The sequence below is a fragment of the Nomascus leucogenys genome, chromosome 9 (assembly GCF_006542625.1).
Source record: "Nomascus leucogenys isolate Asia chromosome 9, Asia_NLE_v1, whole genome shotgun sequence".
Classification (NCBI taxonomy): Eukaryota; Metazoa; Chordata; class Mammalia; order Primates; family Hylobatidae; genus Nomascus; species Nomascus leucogenys.
The window spans coordinates 61,735,833-61,759,079 of NC_044389.1; the positions used below are offsets into that span (position 1 = coordinate 61,735,833).

Consider the following 23,247-nt stretch of genomic DNA (forward strand, 5'->3'; position numbering starts at 1 on the left):
TTTCAGTTCTGGATCATTATCTCATTACACTACTTGGGAATTCTGGTACAAAATTTCAGAGGACCGTATTTACACCTCTTCAGTGTAAACACAGTTATTGTGATAATGCACATAGAAGGTATTTCTACCCTTTCTCTAATAGGTGAGCTGATTCTTTTTACACACTTGGGCAGAAGTAGCATTCCCAGGAATGATGATTTAGAGTGGACAGGGACCTAATGCAGCAAAGCAACCAGCAGGAATTCACAGGAATAGGCTTTGCCCCTTGACATTTAATACAGGGCAAAGTATTATCTTGTAGGTACCTGCCAAATGGAGAGTTGTACAGTTTTATGGAAGTCAATCACAATCTTCAAATCGGATATTCTGTCCAGGTGGGATGCCATAAGATGTGACAGACATTCCCTGAATCTTCGTTCCTGATTCTAAAATATGATTTTAAAGCTGTTATGTATTACAAAGAATGACAAACAGCAGTTAAAAATATTTAGTAAACCCGGTTTATTTACGTAATACATATTTTGTCATGCAGCTTACTGAATTGCAGTTAGTGTAATAACAAAAAAAGACAAGCACTGTCTTGCTATTTGAAAATGGCTTAATATAGAAAGATAATTGTTTCTTAAATGAGTTAACCACAACCATATAAATTGCTAGACAATTTAAAACAGCCATAGATAATTTTAAAATGTAAAATCTGTAGGCAAAAAGCTTTTATAGTTCACACATTGGTAAAATTAAAACCAGTCTTTTTTAGTACTGAAACCGGATAGTATATTTTAATCTATAAAAACAAAAATAAATATACATCATTACAAGGCTCAGATTTGTAGACAACTTTAAAATATTTTTTAATGTTAACAATGTCTTCAAAATTTTACCAGTAGTGCTGTGCACACAGTAGGTGGTCATTAATGCTGACTGACATACAGAAGTGTTTCTAGTTGACAGCAATCCATATTCATTCATTCATTCCCTATTTTATAATAAATACATCATAGCAGTGAAAAAATGAGAGGATAACTTTCTTACAATATTTAACATTTTCATACAGAGTTGAAATGTTTACATGGAATAATTTTCCCTACAGAAAGACCTGTACACCCTTTAAATTCAAAGAAACACTGATTTAAAAACACAGTATGCTCTTTTCATGTATTAATTCAGATGGCAAGTACGTATTCATGTACTAATACAGGGATTGCAAAAATTGATTCAATTTTTATTTTGAGAAAGTTTTATAATAAAAATGGCTCCACACCTAAAATAATGACTTTTCCCTCATTTTTAACAAGTATAACTACTGTGTCTTTTGTTTGGCCAAAATGACAAAATATCTATTTAAAGGCAATAAAATCATGTAAGCCCATAAGGGATGTTCTAGGAGAAATATATCCTACTACTGTTGCACCAAAATCTTCTATCACTTAACATATGGATCAAAATTTTAACCTTATAAGGTAAAACATCCATTTTCAAAGCAGCCTTCCATCATAATGATGGGTAAGACATGGTATTCCTTTACTGAGCCTCCTGGGGGGAAATTCTCTTTGCTGAGATACTAGCATGGGGAATTTATATTCCAAAAACACTACACTGGGAAAGAAACACAACATTTTACTGATGTATTAACTGAGGCACATTAAAGTGACTTTCCAAATATCATATGCACAAAAGGCATTTTGGGAATAAGCTTCATCATCAATTAACATTTTTTTCTGATATTCAGTAATTTTACTGTTCTGGAAATACACCAGTATTTAAAACAGCTCATGTCAACTCATTAAGAAACTTGGGTTATTTTATACTCCAATAAACAATGTAAGTTTTTATGAATGTCTGCTTTAAGGGATTTAACTAACGCATATGAAAGACCAAAGAATAGGAGGGCTACAGTGTATGATAGGGCAGTGAGTTCTATTTTTTAAGCATATACAATAAAAAGAAAGTTTAATGCTTCCAGTCCAAATATTAAGTGTTTATCAAGATTCTGAGTTATCAATGCAATGCTAACACATGCAGAAACCGAGGACCAGAGCACACAGGTGAATAAGATTATTATCAAATGGGGCATCTGCATGACTTTGTTCTAAGGCTTAAGGTTCATTTCAGGGTCAAGACAGGGCCATCGAGATTCTATGGCCTTGAAAGTAGCACCCATAATGCTGGGAACCCCCACCACTGAGATATTCAGGACTACAAATTCAGAGAGTTGAAAGCTCTGGAATTTTGGGATCAAAAACCTGTAATCCACTCACAAGAATTCAGTTATTATATGGAATTAAATAATATCTGGAATTAAAATGTTTAGGTGGCTAATGACTATGTTATTTGACCACATAATTTGTTGTCTAATCCTGTACTTAGTTTCTAATGTGATTCTTATCTGATAGAAAATGAGAAGTTCTTTTCCTCTTCTCAACCCTTCTCTCGACTTACAGGAGAAGGTTAAAGCTTTTGTTCTGGAAAACTAAAATATCTAATGTTCTTAGGGAGAGAAGAACCTATAGCTAAAGGATATAATATCTGAAGTGCCAGTTTCTCACAAATCATTTCAGTGATTATTTAAATCTAGTGATTTTAGTGATTATTTAAAATCACCAGCCTAGCTTGCATTAAGCATAGGCTGAAACAACCCTTGCCTTGATTAGGCACATTAACTGAAAATAGTTAAGCACATAAGATGACTCCATTTTCTAATGGAGATGAGCCCTTCCTAAGGAAATTAAGCTGGTGCTAAGTAAAGTGAATCCTATTTCAACACTAGTTTCCCATTCATCGTTGTTATTCAGATGTTTCTTATGATTGCCAACTAATTTTCACTTTCTGTACAAGCAGCAAATTAGTAGTTTTAAGGGTTTTGTAAAGCAGTTATTACTACAGATCCTTAAGTATACTTTTTTTTCCCAGTTTTATAAAGCATTACTCATATTAAAAAGGAAAAAGGGAAAACTAATGGGAATCTTAGAAATAGTGGGGTATACAATTCCCCATTATATATTGCTTAACAACTGAATTCACCAGGTGGCCACACCTAATTCACAAATGTGAAACATAGTCAGGACAAGGCTTGCTATGTCTGTACTGCATGACATACACTGTTGACTGATGCCACCAATATAACATCACTACTGCAAGGATATGCCATATTTGGTGGCTTGATCCGAGGTAGTTTAGTTGTCCTGGAAAGAAGGTAGAAAGAAAATAATATTGATTTCCATATGTTGACATTAAAGGAAAAATATATTTCTTGGAAGTATAGCTTAGCAGAAAAATTTTCATAGTCTCAGAGTGCCTAGAGACTAACTGGAAGATCCAAACGTTTATAGAAATGGATCAATTCATATTTGGGTCTAATTTTAAGGTTTTATTTATTAAATACACAGGTAAACTTTAGAAATGCTATTCCAAGTGTGTTTTCAAAATCTAGCTTAATTTCAGGAATTTGACCTTATGCCTCCCACGTCTCAACTCACATTTGGCGGAATGAACAACAAAAAATTGAGAGAGGCAAAAGAAACCAGGTGTTAAAAATCATGGGGTGATTTAGGTATAAATCCGCGAGAAGCAGATATACTGCTGGGTTTAGATATAAACCTACGAGAAGCACTTTTTATTTCAAGCAGGTGTGCAAAGAAAAAGTGCTGACCTGAATTCTGTGCTCTCTAATGGAATAATCTGCAGGATGTAATTAGTAACGGATTAATTAACTAAGGTTGGTTAGTTCATATACAACTTAAGAGAACAATTTAATCTCTTTGTGGTCAAACGTTAAATTCTAAGAAGATTAAACAATTAACATATGGAAAACTTCTTGATCTCTCAGTAAATAAAATACAGAGCTATAATAATTTCAATGTAAATAACATACTCATGGTGCTTCTATGGTCATATAATGTAAATATTCTCTAACCTCTCTTTTTTCTTACCAATCAGTACAGTACATAGATTTTAAAGTGTATGTCAACAAGATTCTTGGCCTTTTTTGTACCATGGACTCCTTTGACACTCTAGTGAAGCCTACAGACCCATTTTTTTAAAACAAAACACAGAGGATTACAACAAATATTGATTATCTAATACAACTATCAGAGATTCACTCAATTCTATCCATGGACACCTTGGGGACCCTTGGACCCATCAAATGCCATTGTGTTGTGTATACATTTTTAAACATTCAACCTGAGCTGAATGAAAGCTTTTAGGTTAAAATTTGTTTTAGTTTCCAGTGGCCAGGTCATACATGAGGACTTGCCAGAGATAGTTTCTAAGGCATTTATTTATACATGAACATTTGAGACTATCACTTTTCACTGTAAAGACTTTTAATTTTTTAGTTTCCATATCTCCACTACTCTCATGTACCCAAACTCAACATGTTCTGCTACACAGGGCATATTTTATGTCAAGTGTGTCTTGGGAAAGGTTAAGTTACATTAAGTTTGATTGTTTATAGATGTCCTATATTAAACAATTGGTAACTCCTGATCTGAATATTTTAAGGCCTAAAACCCACTATGGTCATAATCACATAGAGAATGCTCACGGTTTAGTGTTCTACTTGTCTATTATAAAGAAAATACATAATTTTAAAAAGAATTATTAATAAAGTGATCCTTCCTTCCTCCCTCCCTCCTTCCTTCCTTTTTCTTTCTTTCTTTTTCTTCCCTCTGTTGCCCATGCTGGAGTACAGTCGGCTCGCTGCAGACTCCCTGCCTCCGGCTCACGGGATTCTCCTGCCTCGCCCTGCGGGCTGCCTGGGATTTCGGGCACGCGCCACCACCCCTCCCTGGTTTTTGTCCTTTGGCTGGAGGCGCGGTTTCACCATGTTGGCCGGGCTGGTCTCCAGCTCCTGACCTCGAGTGGTCTGCCCACCTCGGCCTCCCGAGGTGCTGGGACTGCAGACGGAGTCTCACTCACTCGGTGCTTGGTGTTGCCCGGGCTGGAGTGCGGTGGCGTGGTTTTGGCTCGCTGCAGCCTCTGCCTCCCAGCCGCCTGCCTTGGCCTCCCAGGGTGCTGGGATTGCAGCCTCTGCCCGGCCGCCGCCCCGTCAGGGAGGTGGGGAGCGTCTCTGCCTGGCCGCCCATCGTCTGGGACGTGAGGAGCGCCTCCGCCCGGCCGCCCCGTCTGGGACATGAGGAGCGCCTCCGCCCGGCCACATCGTCCAGGAAGTGAGGAGCGCCTCTGCCTGGCCACCCCGTCTGGGAAGTGAGGAGCGCCTCTGCCCGGCCGCCCCATCTGGGAGGTCTACCACAGAGGCCAGACGCAATGTGGGGGCTGGACGTGGTGGCTCACGCCTGTAGTCGCAGCACTCTGGGAGGCCGAGGCGGGTTGATCACTTGAGGCTAGGAGTTCGAGACCAGCCTGGCCAACATGGCGAAACATGAAAAATACAACAGACAAACCAACCAACCAACCAACCAACCAACCCAGCGACAACAAAACAGGTCTACCCTGGAGTCATACTCTAATTTTTTCTATTTTCCTCCCTTTCTGATCCTTTATCCCACTTTCTTTTTCTTCCTCTTCCTGCTCCTTCTTCTTTGTCAAATAGAGGATTGAGTTATCATCATTGATCCATACAAAGTCCCTCTCTCATTTACTTTCTTTAATCCCCACCCCCCATTTCTATTCCGTCTTCCCAGGTGCAACCTTCCTAATATGTTTGATATGCATCTTTTTGTTTGTATGTATTTTTAGAAAATGTTTATTGTTTTGTGTGCAAAAAAAAAATTAATAAAAAAAAGAAAAAAAAATAAAGTGATACAAAAATACATTTTACCAGAATTGTTTTCTGAGGGAAACTCTGGCCCTGCCTGGAAGATGGGTGGTCTTCAATTCAGTGCCATGTCCTAGATCTGCTCCCAAACCCTCATGTTTACAACTCAGGTTTCCCCTTGTATTTCCATTCTTATTTAAAGCTCAGTGGTGAAAAACCAAGTACACAAAGGAATGCCTGAGGATCTGTGGGATGGATTGTTTAGGCCAGGGTTTCTCACCCTTTCTTCTTCCCCAACACACAGGACGAGTGGTACAATCCCTTCTCTGACTCACCGTGGAAGTGATTCTTAACCCAGGAAGAAGAGGGGATAAATTTTCAGTTTAAATTTAAACTGCTCCCTGACTTCTAGCTCTCCAAACTGAAAAAAAAACATCAGTTTTATGTACTCTAAATGTTATTTCTGACCCATGCCAAAACTTACCTGGATTTGCATCACTTTGTCTCTTACTAAACCACATATTTCACTTATAAGACCAGGGCTGGGGGACATAGTAATAATTGCTGTCATTTATTCAGTCCCGACTAATTGCTAGAAACTTGGTTACATGATATGTGCACTTTCTCATCTAATCCTCATTAAACTATGTTATATGCATTTTCTCATCTAATCCTTACCATAACCCCGGGGGAAAAAAAAGGTATTTCCATGTTTTAGATAGGAAACTGGAGCTGAGAGCACTTAAGTAACTTACTTAGCTCACGTAACTAGAAAGTGGTTGATGTGGGTCTTCAACCCAAGCAGTCTGACTCCAGAGCTAAAGTTCTCAAACAAGTAAATACAGGTTTTGGAGACTGTTGTTCACTCCACCCAGTGTCCTCTTAGTTATTTTCCATCTGAAAATATTTTCTTTAGAATGAAGAACAAAAAAATCTATTGGCTTGTGTATCTTGGAAACACAAAGACTCTTAACTTTCACTATTTTCTTCCTAATGCTGGGTGCTAGGAAGCCTAAAGCCAGGTTTGTCACCTTTATCTTTTTTATAGACCCCTTTGATGTACATATTGTGAGGTGATCCTACACCTCACTTCTTTTCACTATCTTTTTCTTTTTTTTTTAATTATACTTTAAGTTCTAGGGTACATGTGCACAACGTGCAGGTTACATACGTATACATGTGCCGTGATGGTGTGCTGCACCCATTAACTCGTCATTTACATTTTCTTACTGTCCTTTGCTTATTTCTTGCTTTATATATCTCTGCATATATAAATTACTTTTAAAGAACCAGCTGGCATATAGAGAAGTAAATGGTAGTTGACGGTGTTCTACTTTTTAAAAGAAATAGTGGTTGGGAGTCAGAAGACTCAAAGTCTAATGTCAGCTGTGTCACTAGTTCATAACCATAAAACAGTGACAACTCCACCTACTGGACTCAACTCACATGATCAGGATGAAAGGAAAAGTTGTGAAAGCGCTTTGAAAGTTTTAGGTAACATTTGGAAAGAGAGGAATCATTTCTATAATCAATAATATTAAAAAATGAAACTAAGTTTTGATGCTCTGATGCATATACCTTGGGCATATATTTAGAATAACAATACAAAACTGCTATAAAAGAGATACCTACCTGGAAAGTACCGCTCTGGGACTTTGGAAATGTAGAACAGGAAAGCAAGAAGAGCAATCATATACATCACAATTACACGGGGTGCAAAGTCCTGAAAAGCAGAACATGTTTTTTTACAAGTCTTCCTGCTGTTACTGAATTCTAAATTTATTATGAATCTAATAGTGGGATTTAAGATTGTTAAATCTGAACTGTTTTGCAGTCTGTCTCCAATAATAGAAACCTTGTCCTCATATGCAGGAAGCAGTCTGCAAGAATGGAGCACAGAGAATGCTCTAACAGTCGGGCTCCTAAAGGGGCTAGAGCTTTAACATGCTGAAGTTCCTAAGGACACCCAACTCCATCTACAATGTAGGTATGTGGGTAGAATGCATATGGAAATGGAGTTGGCAGGTAAATAAGCAAAGACACTGAAGACCAGGAACTTATGGCTGGAAAAGACCTAAGGGGTCTCCTCAGACAGAAATCTGTTCCAATATCCCAGATAAATGGTCCTCTTGAATACTACTATATGAAGCACTTTGTCTCACTGCTGACACAGTATTGAGAAGACTTTCCTGACCCTGAGAAAATCCAGCAAGCTATCCTTATACATATTGTTCCTAATACTGGTTATAAACCTAATTTACCAAGAACTCATTTAAGAAATAAGGACAGGCTGGGTGCATGGCTCATGCCTGTAATCCTACCACTTTGGGAGGCTTTGGCAGAAGGATCGCTTGAGGACAGGAGTTCAAAACTAGCCTGAGCAACACAGTAAGACCCCTCTCTCTACAATTATTATTTTTTTTTAATTACCTGAAGACAGGAGTTCAAAACTAGCCTGGGCAACATAGTAAGATGCCTCTCTCTACAGTTTTTTTTTTTTTTTTTTTTTAATTAGCTGGGCATGGTGGTGCACACCTATAGTCCTAACTATTTAGGAAGCTGAGGTGGGAGGACTGCTTGAGCCGAGGAGTTTGACGGCAAGAGAGAGAGACTCTGTTTCAAAGAAATAAGACAAATTTCTCCTTCTTCTTCAAATATGAGCATCATCATAGCCCTCCCTAACTCCTATATTTTTCAGATTAATCGACCTCAGATTTCTCAAACATTCTAGAACACAACTTGATCCTGCCTCCCAAGAGTAACCCTTCCAGAACTTTTTATCTTTGTTAAAGTGCCTGTCTTTCCATCTTTTTAAAATAGAGCTTATTAAAGAATTTCTGTGAAAGTTTCCCTTTGCTTCCTCACTGGAATGATCTGTGATCATAGTAGGATTCCATCTTTGAAAACTATTATCTAAGCCATCTTTCCATTTTAAGATTTCTGAATACAAAAAAAAAATCCCTTTTTCTTAATTTCTCTAAAATTCACTGACTTATTTATGGGTCTTATTCTTTTTGTCATTATAAGCTCAAAAGGAATGTGTTTATCACATCCAAAAATTTTGGTCACTTCTATATCAACAACCAATTATTCCAGCTGGAATTTATCTAGAGTGGCAGTTCCCCATTCCATTTTCTTATTATAAAGGAATCAAAATTGTCAGAAAGATGTTTTCACAGATAGGAGGATTGCTGATGTCCCTCATCACTACTGTCTCACCTTTCTCCCAATATCCTAATTTATGAAGACATCATCACCCTTGTCCTCACATTGGCCAAGTAGCCAGATTATATCACTCAATTCACTCTGTCACAGAACTTCCTTTCTTTTCAGCTGTACACCGAACTGTTTTCCACTATGCTGTTGCCAACTTCATGCAAATAAATGTAGGCCCACTAATGGTCTCTTCTAATAAAATCTGATTCTTTTGAATGAAACCCCCCTTTAAAGTCACACATTCTAGACAAAGGTACCATTGCAATGAGTATATGTGATTTCTGTCAGATTTCTTGGCCTATTTACTTGTATTAAAAATTCTCAAGTTTCCTCTCTAGTGCATATGTAGAGCATTTTTGTAACGATCTCTAAGAATGTAAGTCTTATTTCTAATACTTTTCTCAAGAATCCTGAGTTTTCACTGAGACTCTTCCTAATGCACATCAACTGTTCCCCCATAATACCTGATTCTAACAAATAGCTCTTCTTTTATTTCTCAATATATTCTCCTTGGGTGGACTGAACAGCTTCCCTGGCTCCAGCTACCAATACAATGATGATTTCCAAATCTTTATTCCCAGTCTCAAACTCTGGCTGAAATCCCAGATCCTATCTCTAGCTTTACATCCAATGGGTATCCCAAACTCATCGGGTCAAAAAAAAAAAAAAATCCTTCCTAACCTCCCCTTCACCCCCTAAAAGATCAACTGCTCCTATTTCTATACTTGCATTATCATTGGCATTATCACTGATCCCGCAGACAAAGCTAGAAACTTTGGAGTCCTCCTCCACAAATAAGGACTTGGGTATTTATATACTAAGGGTAATAGAGAATAATAATGTATTATTTTACAGAAAGACAATTCAGAGAAAAACAGTATTCAGATTTTACCTCGACTTCTGCAAGATATGCTTATTTATATGGCTGTGAAAATTATGGCATCAATATGCAATTACAAATATGTTCTCAAATGACAAACATCCACCCACTTGGCCTGATTATACTACTTTACCCAAAAGGAATAAAATAGAAAGGAAAAAAAAAAAGAGAGAGAAATATTAACTACACTCAACCTACCTGTACAATAGGAGCACCAATTCCTCCATTGAGCCAAACCCAGTGAAGAGTAGGAATCACTCCATATCCCGAAACAGAACAAAAGATGATAGAACGGAGCCTTTGCCATTGCTGCGTGAGGTAATTGGGATGAATCTGCGCAAAGAACACTGCCAGGATCATAGCAAGCACTGTGATCAAGTACACCTGACGCCAGTACTAGAATGAAAGGAAATCACATTTTAATTCTGTTATTAACAATAAAGGAACTGAAAAAGTAATTTTGGCTTTTACACTACAAATTCCAAACTCTATTTACTTGGTATTTGCATTTCAAAATAGGATTATCTCCCTTCGTTAAAAAATATGTTCCATACAACTTTTAGGTTTGTCAGAATGACAAACCAAATTCCAAAATGAGCTGGTAAAATGCTACATTTATTCATACAAAAGCATTTTCTGATTACCTATTATATGCCAGGCACAGTTCAAGTTCTATAAAAGCAAAGATGACTATGACATGGACTCTCCCAGCAGTGAGTTCACAGACTATGGGAGGGGCAGAATGTGAACAAAAGATTATGATCTTATGGTAGATACTGTAACTGAGGAACAGAACATTGTAGAACCACAGAAGCGGGAACAATTAACTTTACTTGGGGTAGCTAAAAAATGCTTCACAGAGATGACATCTAAGATTTTGTGGGAAGACAGAGCTCTCAAGGAGAGAGAACAGCAAATGCAACAGGAAGTTTTGAGAAGAAAGGCTAAAAAGGCATACTGTTAGGCTAAATGTTTTGAAGTTTACCACACTGGCACTGGAGGAATAGCAGAATTCGGATGACATGGCTGTCTTTCAAACTGACTTATTAGAAAGACAACTCTGACATCAGTGTAGAAAATAGGTGACAGGAAACCAGCTAGAAAGATATTAGTTTAGTTTATTCAAAGAGAGAGTGGGGGCTTGGACTCCTGTTGAATAAAGTAGATGTGAGCGCCAGATTTAGGAGGCATTTTTGAAATAAGCGTTGTCTTAATGGCTGACTGGCTGTGTGAGAGGGCAGTAGAGGAAAGCCTGACTGTTTTTAGCCTGAAAGGCCACATAAATGGCTTCTATTAATGAAGCAAATGAACAAAGATGTTCCAGGTTTGCTGTGTGTGTGATGGGGGAAGAGAACAGGGGCATGAAAGAACACACACTTAGCTTAGGTTTGAAGGGCTTATGGGATATGTAGGTATTTAAATAAGCAGTTAGCTGGTCTTAAAGTCAAAAGTCACATAAGACAAGAGTTCTCAATCTGGGCTCCAAGGACTTCTTTGGGGCTATTAACTTCCTAAAATCAAATGTCAGAGTGTTTGTTTAGGGTGTGCCCAAAAGTACATTCTACTGGATCTAGGGTCCACAGGTTTCAATCTCATTCTGAAAGCAGCTGTGTTCCTTAAAAGGTAAAACAAGTCTTTTACAGGTCTACAGCAACTGAGTATTTGAAAATAATTAGAAACCAGATGGAAGAAAGCAATTTTTCAATGATCAGGGACTGACTGTATCAGCTCCAGTAGTTCCCTTATCTTTTTAATCTATCTTGGACTTTTAGTTTTTCTGGTAAGAGATTTACAAAAAGTATCTCACTTTGATGTTTAGCAAGAGGTAAACAGAAAACAGTTTCAGAGAAATACAGAATAAGATAAGCAAAACAATTCAAATATTACATGGCTGTACTCACAAGCATCTGGTTATTAGTATGCTCTAATTTTTTTAAAAAATATGAACAGTTTCATGCAAAATGAGTAAGTTATGAAAGCTGGGCAGAAATAAATAGCATATACTGCTAAAATCAAGTCAATTTACAACAAGGTCACCTGCATATATATTTAATTATGTGCTTATGTTCCAAAGTGATTAGGCCTAAAAAGCAAATGGCTCACGTTTAAATGGCTTCAACAATGTTCTTACGTATTCAAATCAAATTTATGATTTTTCTCTTCACTAATTTTCATACCAGATATGTTGACAGTATTCTCTGTTATTGTGTAGAGACAAAGGTCCTACTGAAAAATCCCAAGCAATCTGAGAAATTCCACACTGTGGCCGATCTTCCCAATAAGCGAAGCCTGGGGACTGTGCCTTAGAGCAGTGGTCCCCAGCGTTTCTGGCACTGGGGACTGGTTTTGTGGAAGACAATTTTTCCATGGATTGTGGTGTGGGGAGGCAGGCAGAGATGGTTTCAGGATAATTCAAGTGCATTACATTTATTGTGCACTTTATTTCTATTATTATTACATTGTAATATATAATAATTATACAACTCACCATAATGTAGAATCACTGGGAGCCCTGGGCTTGTTTTCCTGCAACTAGACGGTTCCCATCTGGGGGTGATGGGAGACAGTGACAGATCATCAAGCATTAGATTGCACAACCTAAATCCTTTGCATGTGCAGTTTACAATAGGGTTTGCACTGCTATAAGAATCTAACGCTGCTGCTGATCTGACAGGAGGCAGAGCTCAGGTGGTAACGTGAGCCATGGGGAGTGGCTGTAAATGCGTATGAAACTTCCCTGGCTTGCTGGCCCACTGCTCACCTCCTGCTGCACAGCCTGGTTCCTAACAGGCCACGGACAGGTTCTGGGGGTTGGTGACCCCTGCCTTAGAGCACCTGTTACGTGGTGGGCCTTGGGCAGGACAGGCTCTATTCTTTGTGACTAGGACTAGAAATAACTAGTAGGTAGACTGCTCCAGAGAGAGAAACTCAGTCTTGGTTCTGAAAGGGAGGTAACTCAAAGGGCAAAAGAGAAAACAAGAGCATGGTAGAAAAACAGGAAGAAAACAAGGTAGAGTCGAATGGGACTTTCTGAAAGGGAGAACTTGAGATGTACTGAAACCATGGGAACATTTCAATTTGTCTTCTTGGCTGGAACATGAGGTGATGAGTTAGGGGTTCTACTCCATAAGGTTTGGTTGGCCAATATTTTTAGGTCAGGTGCTGTATTATCTGATTACAGTGTTGCAAATGCTGCTTTGCACAAGGCAAAAACTGACTTTTGTGTGAACTTAGTGACAGAAAGCAGAGTTGATCCAGAATTCAGAAAAGACACATCTCACATTTGTTAAAGACACTGACTCCTATCTGGTCTGTCTTACAAGCCTACCCCCAAACATAAGACTGAAGACAGGAAAACATATTTTACAGAAGAATATGGGCTAATAAATTCAGATATATTTTCCTGAATATTTTTTCACTGACAGGAGAAAAAAGAAATGGAAAGCAGTAATCAACTTCATAATTTTAACAAGTGTTAATTTTAACTTCAATTATATAAACACACAAATAAAAGATACATAATGTGCATATCTAAGGAACCATGCAGTCATATAGATTTAGTGAAAACATTAATAATTTAATGTCTACATTAAGTTTCAGAAAATAACTGTATATATATTTTCCAATAGAAAATTAGTAAAATAAGTATGGAACTGATAATAGATGTTAGAGATGACAGGGCCATTCTGAAAAATAAGTTTATGCTTATACAAGACTCTTCTATTTATTGTATAAGTTAATTATGTACTTATTCGGAAATTCAAAAGAACCAAGGCAAGAAAACCCAAGACCAATATGAAAGGTAGAATGTAAAATGTTTTAATCTACTTACGTTATTACAATAAAATGCATAAAATACTCCTGAGACATAGCAGCCCAGTATTCCAATAGAAATTCCTGCATAATCTAATGCCATCCATCTTCGACATGTTTTTTCTGACCGATGGCAGGAAAAAAGATGATAGCCCACAGAACAAAGCATACAGACCTGTGAAAAATAAAAACAAATTAACCAAGTGACTGAAGAAACTAAAGCAACTTATGCATGATGTTCAGGGAAGTAGTTAAGAGGCGAGGCTTTCAATTCAAACATTTATGGGCTTGGATTCTAGCTCTGTGCCTTACAGTAGAGTGAGCCATGTCATTACTCTAAAGCCTCAATTCCCTCGTGGGTAAAATGGAGATAATAATAATGAAGGAGAAAATTTTAAATAACTATACTACAAAATGAAAATTATAAATAAATAGCACAGTAATGGGAAAGTTATACAATGCAAATGTTTTAAAGCTATCATCTGAGGCTTGTTTTGATCCATGAATTAATTTGTTTTTAAAGAGTATTTACTATAGAAGCAATACATATCCTTAAAAAAATCAAAGAACATAAATATAAGCCTCTCTTACTCAATCTATTGCCCAGAGGTAGCCAGTGATAACATTTTTTATGTGTCTTTCCAGATATTTTCAATACATATGTCAAACACCTGTAATATATTAGTCTATATACATGCACACATTATATATATATATATATATATACACACACACATTTTAAAATTAAATGAAATCACACTATGCATTCTGTTCCACAATTGGCTTTTTTTCAGTTAAGAATGTTCATGTCTGTATGAGACTCATTGTATAAATGAGTTTACTTTTAATTTCTAAGGTAAACACAGCTTTATTGCCTTCAAGAAAAAACAGGCTGGTGTAGTAGTGGCTCATGCCTGTAATCCCAGCACTTTGGGAGGCCATGGTGGGAGGATCGCTTGAGCACAGGAGTTCGAGACCAGCCTGGGCAACATAGGTAGACCTCATTTCTAAAAAAAAAAAAAAAAATTAGCAGGCATGGTTGCATGCACCTGTGGTCCCAGCTACTTGGGAGGCAAAGGCAGGAGGATTACTTGAGCTTGGGAGATCGAGGCTGCAGTGAGCCATGACTGCCCCACTATACTCCAGCCTGGGTGACAGAGTGAGATCCTGTCTCAAAAAATAATAATTTAAAAAACAGTCATGACTTGCTAACTTTATATGGTTGCCAAACTGAGAGTAAAGCTAATCTGATTCAATCAGCTGTTCTGATAATTGATAGGGTTTCTATGGCAGAATGCCTTTCAGCCATCAAGTACCTGCTGTGTGTCATACATTGGAGGTGATACAGAATACTGAACAAACAGTACAGTAACAAATCCTACTGTACTTCAGTGCACAGCATAACTGGAAAAGGCAGGAAGATATTGACTCTGTGGGGGTACATGTGCATTTGGAGGGTGGGACTGGTGGGAAGAAAAGAGTATCAGAGAAGGGCTGTTCACCTGAGGCAGATTTTAAAAGTTGGGCTGGCATTCACCAAGGACGTAAAAAAAGGTGTGCACATAATTATGGCTGGGGGCATAGATTAAGGAAAAGCATCATATTCTTTATAATATGATTATGACATGTCCTATACATTAATGGGTTTTAACTTCAATATTATGGGTATGATAAGATACTCCTGAAGATTTTAAGTGCCCCCTTACAGAAGTGTGGACTAGAAGGGCTGAAACAGGAGGTTATAGAAATAGCCCTGGAGAGCACATACTGAGAAAGTGACAGTGGGGGTGGAAGCAACGGGACAAATAAACAATATAAAGTAGGTACAAATGATAAGCACTTTGTAAGCTATTGCTAAGGCAGTAACATGGTCATCTAGCTATTAATATTTTATATTCTGGTCATTAAACAAATCTAGTTACTATAGACTCAATATCAATATTCAATAACAATGTACTTTGCCACAACTTCATTGCTTCATCAATTGTCTAAAATCCTTAATAGTCTATAGCTTTTTGGTTACTAAGCAACCAATCAGTAACTAATTCTAAGTTAGTTATTTAAATGTAACTCTTAGAAGCTTGGTTATTTGTTTTCTCAGATTATCCTTGAACTAAGCACCACAAATCAGGAGAACACAAAAGTGTGTATTTCTCATTGATGGGGAAAGATCCCATTGCCACAATGTTGAATGACACGAGCAGGTCGCAAAATAGCAAGCAGGGATGACTGTAGCTTGGAAGTAGGCAGACAGGTAAGTGAGCAGGCAGGTAGGCAGGTGCAAGGCAGCTATGCATACACAAACATATGCATTTGGGTTAAACTCATTGTTTAACGCAAATGTCCAATGTGGTTACCTCTGAAAAGTGGAATTTCAGGTGACGTTTTCTTCCATAAACTTCTGTTTGCCTAAATTTCTACATGATTATATCTTGTAGTAATAATCAGAAACAAAAATAAAGCTCATTTCATTGTGAAAAAGAAAATAAAAAGAGGAAAAACTATGGTATCCAAGGGAAAAGTAAAATAGCGTTAACAGAAAACCCCAGATTTTAAAGTCAACCCATACCTAGTATGCCCTGTTTAAGAAGGAATATGTTATTCCTAGAGTTTAAAAACAGACTGAAAGATAATCTGGCAAATTGGGTATGTTTCAGTTATAATGGAAAGTTTCCTTCTATGGAGTACCTCACTCCATCAAGACAGACAGATAATTACAGTGTTACATCCACATCAAAACTCCTTGGCATGATAACAAAATACCTGATGATTTGATCCCTGCCAATCTCTTCAGCCTTATCTTTCTCTATTCTCCTAAGTTTCAACCACAAAAACTAGTACCTGCAAGTCCAGAAAGTGCTAAGAAAGTGACTCTCGCTTCTTTTTTCCTGCTTAAATGCCCTGCCTCACTATCTCTTCTGCACACCTATGAGTGGCTTGACCTTTATACCAGGTTGGTTCTGTTCAGCACTGTTTTACCAATGCCTAGCATAGTGTCTGGATGTATATAGGGCACATTCAACAAATATTTAACTGAATGTAAATGGATCAAATCTAGGCATTATTGTATTCTAACGTTCTTCTCCAAAATACAAATACCCTGGGAAGGTTCAAAGCTCCTGAATTACATTCTATTGTTCAGAATGTACTCTATTAATCTGGTTGTGAGGAAAGCACTAAAGCATATAGAAGCATAAGAGTGAGAAAAATGTTATGTCTTTTAATATTAAATGTCAATCAATATTAATACATATATCTATGGTTTACTATACTGTCCACTGACCCTAAGAATCTGGAAAACTCAGGTGAACAAGTTATAATTTGATAAGAAGTGGTCTTTTCAAGTAGGGAAGATGTGCTCATCTGTCTTTAGTAAGTTGTACAGCATGTATTGTAACAATGATCATTGCACTAGCAATTAGGAGAACAGGATTTTACTGCCCTGCTGAATAATCCTGGGCAAGTCACTGTAATACTTTGGCTCTGTTTCTTTATTGGAAATTGTTGTAATTATTTAATCCTTTCAGTTTTGCAATGTATTGTTTTCTTAGGTCAATACTGAAATTGATACATATTCTCTGAAGGAACATCAGCTGTGGCAGGTGGTGAAGGCATGAAGAATAGGCCTAAGGATAGAGGAAAAGAGCAGGGATTCTCAAAGAGATAATATGCATATAACTAACAAGAATAGAAGCCAGTTTTTACTTAATGATTATTAATAGCATGTTAATCTATACTGAGATGCACCTAAAAATTTAAAAAGAAATTGATTCATTTCCATTGTAAAATTGGTTATGGATTGTAAGGGATATTTTGGCTGTAATCAGGGCAAAAATTAAACCTCAGAAAGAGTATGTTTTTAAAAAATATTTGAAGGAAAAATAATTTTCTAATAACAAAAATAGATTATGCATTCCCTCAAAGAAAATTATTATTCCAAAAATTGGAATTAATAAAAAAGGGGAAAAGAGATTTGTTTTGCTGTGTTTCTTGGCCATTTAAGTCCAAAGTTTAAACTTGAGTAAAATGATGACACTCTGAAATAAAATGATACACAATGAAAGCGACATTTGTGCAGCTGAGTTATGAGGTTCACCTCTCAAACTCAGCAGCAACAGGCTAACTGCAGGGAATAGCTACTCTGTGTCTGTCATGAGAAAGGGGAATAAGAAGTTTTTCTTTTCATTTTTATGTTTTTTATATTCTCTGAAGCAGAAAAAATTGTTTTAAATGTCAACAGAACTACAGCCCACATTTGTTTTCCGCTTCAAAATTATCTGTTTGAAATCTAATAAATGTAACTTTTAAAGACATTTTTACAGATTCTTGAAAAATGCCAGTGCTATGGAACTAACAAATACAGGAGGTAGAGAGGAAAAGAAAGTATTTGAAGCCAGGCCAGTGGGTTCAAAATAAATTAACATTAAAGCAACAGAGTAAAAAATCAATACCAGCAAAACAGGACAGTAAAATATAGTATGGAAATAACAATTACAAAAATCACAGATGCAAACAGGAAAGAGATGAGAAATCTTCCCAAACAAGTTTTAAGTAGGCACTAGTGTTGTACTTCAGCCAGATAATAGAATGCAATCAAAGATTCCTATTTTTTTAATTAATCTTAAAGCAGAGGTGCCCCAAAAGAAGGGGAAAGAAACAAATTTTTCTCAATCTTTGTAATTTAATGGATTTCAAACATACTCTCATAAGAACAGACCGTTTGGTGTTTATGTTATGAAAATCAATAAGATGACCAACATGCCATTCCGGGGCTCTTTAAAGCAAGTGGTAGGTCTGAGGTAAGGTCACCTGACCAAGCCTGCCTGTCAAAAAGTTCTCTTTACCAACAGCAGTATTTGTGAAATGACTTACCTGGAAGCAGAAAAGACAAATAGAACAAATTACAAAATCTTCTCTGGACGCACTTGCTGAAGGTAACACAGATGTCATGTCATATATTCCCAGGGTGAAGAAGAGAAAGAAACCCAGCAAATGACTCCAGATGTTTACTGTCTCATTAGATAAAATAAACAAACTGGAAAATAAACACATATGCAACTGAGATTCACACTGGCCAACTTACTGTCACGTTCAAAGGTTAGGGAAAATTTTGAGGAGTTATCTAATACTTGCTCCTTTAAGCTCTTACCCCACCTGTATCTTTCTAAATTTGATATATTATCTAATTAAATTATTCTAAGATTTCCACATCGCCACCAATTCTGGGACCACAGTTTTTTGGGTGCTCACCTCTATTATCATACTTACCATTTCCTTCTCTGTATTAAGAGATTTACATACAAATTCCATCTCATCTTCCAGCCTATCAACTCCCTCATGGTCAGTACCATTCATCTTTATGACACTGCTGTTCACAATGCCTTGCTCAGATTAGTCTATAGACTAAAGGTCTCCAGAAACGAACGTGCAGAGGAAATCTGGATGTTAAATAGTAATACGTATCTATCAATAATACGCATCTGAAAACCTGCTCAGTGCAAGGTTAGGCATGATCTTAAAATACTTTCCTAGAGCTCATTAAATACAAATGCAAAATTAAATGCATTTAAGAGAAGCAAAACAAATATATATTGATCCATTGGAAAGGTTCTTTAAGATAGGCATGCCAGAACAACTTTGCTGTGGATGTTTTAAAACCAGTCTAGTTTCCAGGTGGCACAAGTTTCTCCTTTTTAGAAACAACTGAACTTAACTTTTAATATGGGTACTACGTGCCCTCTTTCAAAATGCCCTGGGCTAACTGGTCTTGGCAGCACAGGTTGGTAGAGCGTGTACCACCCCGAGTCAAGAGGCTCACTGTCCCCACCCTACACAAGTCACTTAACCTCTCCGGGCTTCAGTTTCTTCATCTATACAGTAATGGAGCTACATTAGATGCTGCTGCAACTTTCTTCCAGCTCCTTTCTTACTTTTGTGAAATGGTCCTCCAGATGTAGATAGGACTCATCTGATTATTTACTGAAAGGTGACATCATGACTAAAGATTAAAATACTCTTGCATTTGTCTGCAAAATCTAGTATTTTTGCTTAAATTTAGGTTTTTGGTCTTCACTGATTCAGAAATCCTTGACATATTGACATTGACATATAACTCTAAATTTGTAGCAGTCACTGTGGTTCTCAGGTTCTCATTTTTACAAGAAATGGAATTTCCTATTTACTTTGCTTCTCTTAAGTTCATTTCTTGTAAAAATGAAAGTCAGAACCATAGTGACTGCTACAAATTTAGTTATACGTCAACACTTACTAGTAAGGATTTCTGAATCAGTGAAGGCCAAATACATGATGTATATAGCAAGGTGTCAAAACTATCAAATGATCATCAAAAATAAAGTGAATCTGGGATCATGAATTTCAGGCTTTATCATGTACAAGCACCAAGTGTAAAGACTACTTATAACTGGAGGAAGGGATGCACGAATGTGCTTGAAACATCTAACTACAGGACTGTTTTGACAATCAATACTATGCTCTGCTTATTACTTCAGAACTTTTCTTTTTGTGAAATCCAGTATAACCTGACTAACTGAACTGAGAGGCGCAACCTCTCCGTGTTCCCTGCAGCTAACAGAGGACTGGCAAAACTGCTATGACATATAAAACCTCCTCAGATTACACCCAAAATCTGTCCCCGTCACTCCTGAAAGCCAAAAGGAGAAAGGGCAAAGGCTGAACTTGGAAAAGATAAGGCTGGTGGGAAGGCAAGAACATCTCCAATAAAGAATCTACTCTTACTGTATGAAAAGTTAGGTGTCTCCTGCACAGTAGACGCACCTGACAGCAGTAACTTGAGCATACCCTGAGAATGACCCTATATGAAAAACACACTTGAATGTGTGTTTACAATTCCAAGCATGGCCAACCCTTAGATTGATTCCTTATCTATGAGGAACATCTGAGCCCCTGTCCCATCTCATGGAATGCTGATTGTACTTGGGATGGAGGCCTTTTGTTTTGCAAATGAAGATTACCAGGTGGAGGTTGTTAGGGGGAAGGGTGCTAAGTAAAAATGCTATATAAACTGCATGCTTTCTGCAGGCGGCAGAGGTTCTCCCGTTCAGGCCACTGTCACTGGACCTCTCTATAAATTACCCTAGTAAAACCCTATGTCTTGTTTATTGGCTTTGGGTCTCTTCTTCCGTCTTTTGAACCTGGTGCCATCCTTATTGAAGTTAACAGGAGTCCAGCACCATATCTTCATATTCTGTTCAGTTTTAAAATCAATAATCATCTTCATTATCATCATGTGTTCAGCTTCAAAACCATTGGTGATGACAACAATCACCATTTATTGAGGGCTTATTAGGTTCCAGGCCATGTATAGCATTTCACACACAGAATCTCACTGAATCCTTTTTTTTTTTTTACCTCTGGAAGCAGATACTGTGATTACCCTCGTTTTTACACGTGGGTATAATGAGGCTCAGTGAGGTTACATTTTGCTCCAGGTCTCAGAGCTGTTAAGTGGCAGATTTGGATACTAAAGTCTTTGACTCAATAGCTCAAGAGCTAATGCTCTATACTCAATTTTCCACTCCATGAAATTTGGACCCTAACATCAGAACGCAGAAGACCACTGCTAGTTGAGTAGAAAATATTTAAGGGAATTCACTGCTTGCCCTATTCTTGCGGAACTCCAGATCCACAGCAGAACTCAGCTGTGTAATTTACTCATGCACAGGAGGCATTGGGGAGGAAAACGGTAATTACGCTTCAAGTTGTGAATCCTAAAGGCCATCCATTCGAGCCAAGTAGGGATGGGCAGTGATGTCACCTTGTGACCATGAGTCACAGAAACACTTTCACGGCAGGACAAAAGGAAAGAAGGGCAGGAAAAGACAATGCTGGAAAAATCAAGAATCAGACGTGGTTGCCGCTTGAGCAATTCAACAGCCCACATTCTGGCACTAGGGTTTGCCACTACAGTCAGAGACCTGGAGCTAACCAACATCTGTATCTTAATTCTCCTGAAGCAGAGGTCCTGTATTTTAGTACAGGTAGTAAGTTTGGACAGTTACTCCAAGAACTAGAATCGTTATTTTTCAGTTTTGTTTTTCTAAACACGGTTTTTCAAGGGACTGTGGTTTTAAAGGTTTAAAATGATAAAGAAATTTCTTCCTTAGGGATGCTTCTGTGGTGCTCTAGTGGAGACTGGGTGCCCGTTATGAGCTCTCTTTACCACAGTACTTTTCCTACACAGCATTTTTTTCACAATGGTTATTATGTAATTGCGTAATTATCTCTTTAATGTCTGTTACCCAGGCTACACCTTAGTAGCTTCATGAAAACAAGGGCCATGTTTGCTTTTTTTTCTACATGGGCTCCATAAGTATTTGCTAAATGAATAAATCTCGGGTGTATATGTTAACTTGTTTCCTATTATACAGGCATTTATCTGGCCCAAAGCTACTGAATTCCCACAGGGTTGCTCTAAAAAGAAACGTATACACCGGGCAAATATGGCTCAGCCCCATTCCAACATGTATCTCAATGAGCCCAACAAACCGAATAAAGGATGTAAAAGCCCTTTGTAAAGAGCAAAGCGCCATAGGAGAGTTGTAATTATGATCACTGTTACTATCATAATTATTCTGTGGCTCAAGTACCCCGGCCAGGTAAGGGGAGATAACGGGGGAGGAGAGGCGGCAAAAAGGGATGAAAAGGATGGGGCGGCGAGGAAATGATGGGCAAGTACAAAGGCGGGGAAAGCAGAAGGGGGACCAGACAAAAAGGGTGTAGGTGAGAGAAGGGGGCACTCCAGGCAGAGGAAGCCAGACCGTACCTTTTGATACACAGCCTGGACGGCAGGTACGCCCGGTAGCCGTCGGTGATGTACGGGTTGTCCTTGAGAGACACGGGGATCTGCTCGTAGGTGTACAGGCGGATGCCACGGGGCACCAGGACCGGCCAGTACTGGTAGCTGCCCAGCTCGATGTAATGCGCGCTCTTCAGCAGCTTCTGATGCATCGTTCCCGGCCGCCGCCGCTCCCCGGCTCGGGAGCTCCCCCAGGTCCCGCCTCCCCGGGGAGGGGGCTTCGCCGCTGGCGCCCCCGCCCCGGAGCCCGCGGACGCTGCGCGAGGTCCTACCGCGCCGCCCCTGCCCAAGGCCCGGCTCTGCGCTCACACCGTCCACTGCAGCCAGCGCCTCGGCGGACCCGGCAGCGTCGCAGCCTCCTCTGACGTCAGCGCGCCGCAGCGGACCCGCCCCTCAGCCCTAGCTGGGAGGGGCAGGGTGCTGCGGCGCGCCCGGGTGTGCTCCAGCGTGCACTGGCGGCGGCCCGGGCGCCCTGGCGCTCGGGGGTCTCTCGCGCTGTATTTTGGCGGCGCCCGGGGTCTTCGTTTGCATGTGAGAAGAGCCGAAAGCACAGAGCTACAGGCGAATACAAGTGGATTTTTTTTCTTTTCCTGTTTTTTTTTTAATTAGAAGTAATAGCTGCTGCATTTTGAAAAATCAAGAGGAAAAGAGTTAACAGGAAGAAAAGTTCGAGGTAATTACCGTTTAGTTTATGCTTGGAATTACACACACTTAGTGTCAGAAGGGACTTTGAGGATTTCTAAGCTGGAGTCAGCTCTTAGCACGATAGTTGGAGAGGAAACC

General features: G+C 38.6%; 1 protein-coding gene across 10 annotated transcripts; it reads right to left on the reverse strand.

The window, feature by feature from the left end:
- Window positions 1–166: 166 nt before the first annotated feature.
- On the reverse strand, window positions 167–22,827 carry PAQR3 (progestin and adipoQ receptor family member 3). Of its 10 annotated transcripts, none has more exons than XR_004031725.1 (7): window positions 22,432–22,827; window positions 18,501–18,663; window positions 13,648–13,803; window positions 10,014–10,211; window positions 7,352–7,442; window positions 6,475–6,629; window positions 483–3,182 (listed from the first exon to the last, which is right to left on the reverse strand). XR_004031725.1 is itself a non-coding variant. In XM_030819045.1 (7 exons), exons 4-7 carry the CDS (start codon window positions 13,795–13,797, stop codon window positions 3,040–3,042), a joined length of 582 nt encoding a protein of 193 aa, XP_030674905.1. In that variant the 5' UTR covers window positions 13,798–13,803; window positions 15,986–16,059; window positions 18,501–18,663; window positions 22,432–22,827; the 3' UTR covers window positions 483–3,039. The 10 variants fall into 10 exon arrangements, 9 of the variants coding, with proteins under 9 accessions (XP_030674902.1, XP_030674905.1, XP_003265847.1 ...); XM_030819045.1 differs by lacking the exon at window positions 6,475–6,629 and adding an exon at window positions 15,986–16,059; XM_030819048.1 differs by lacking the exon at window positions 6,475–6,629 and adding an exon at window positions 12,304–12,362 and having other exon boundaries at window positions 485–3,182; window positions 22,432–22,825.
- Window positions 22,828–23,247: the final 420 nt, after the last annotated feature.

Coding starts and splice junctions, on each gene's coding strand:
- PAQR3 (XM_003265799.3), bottom strand. CDS start 22,616: ATGCATCAGAAGCTGCTGAAGAGCGCGCATTACATCGAGCTGGGCAGC. Junction 13,804..18,500: donor TTTGTCTTTTCTGCTTCCAG/GTAAGTCATTTC, acceptor TATTTTTCACAG/GTCTGTATGCTTTGTTCTGT. Junction 7,443..10,013: donor TTGGTGCTCCTATTGTACAG/GTAGGTTGAGTG, acceptor TCTGCTTTTCAG/GACTTTGCACCCCGTGTAAT.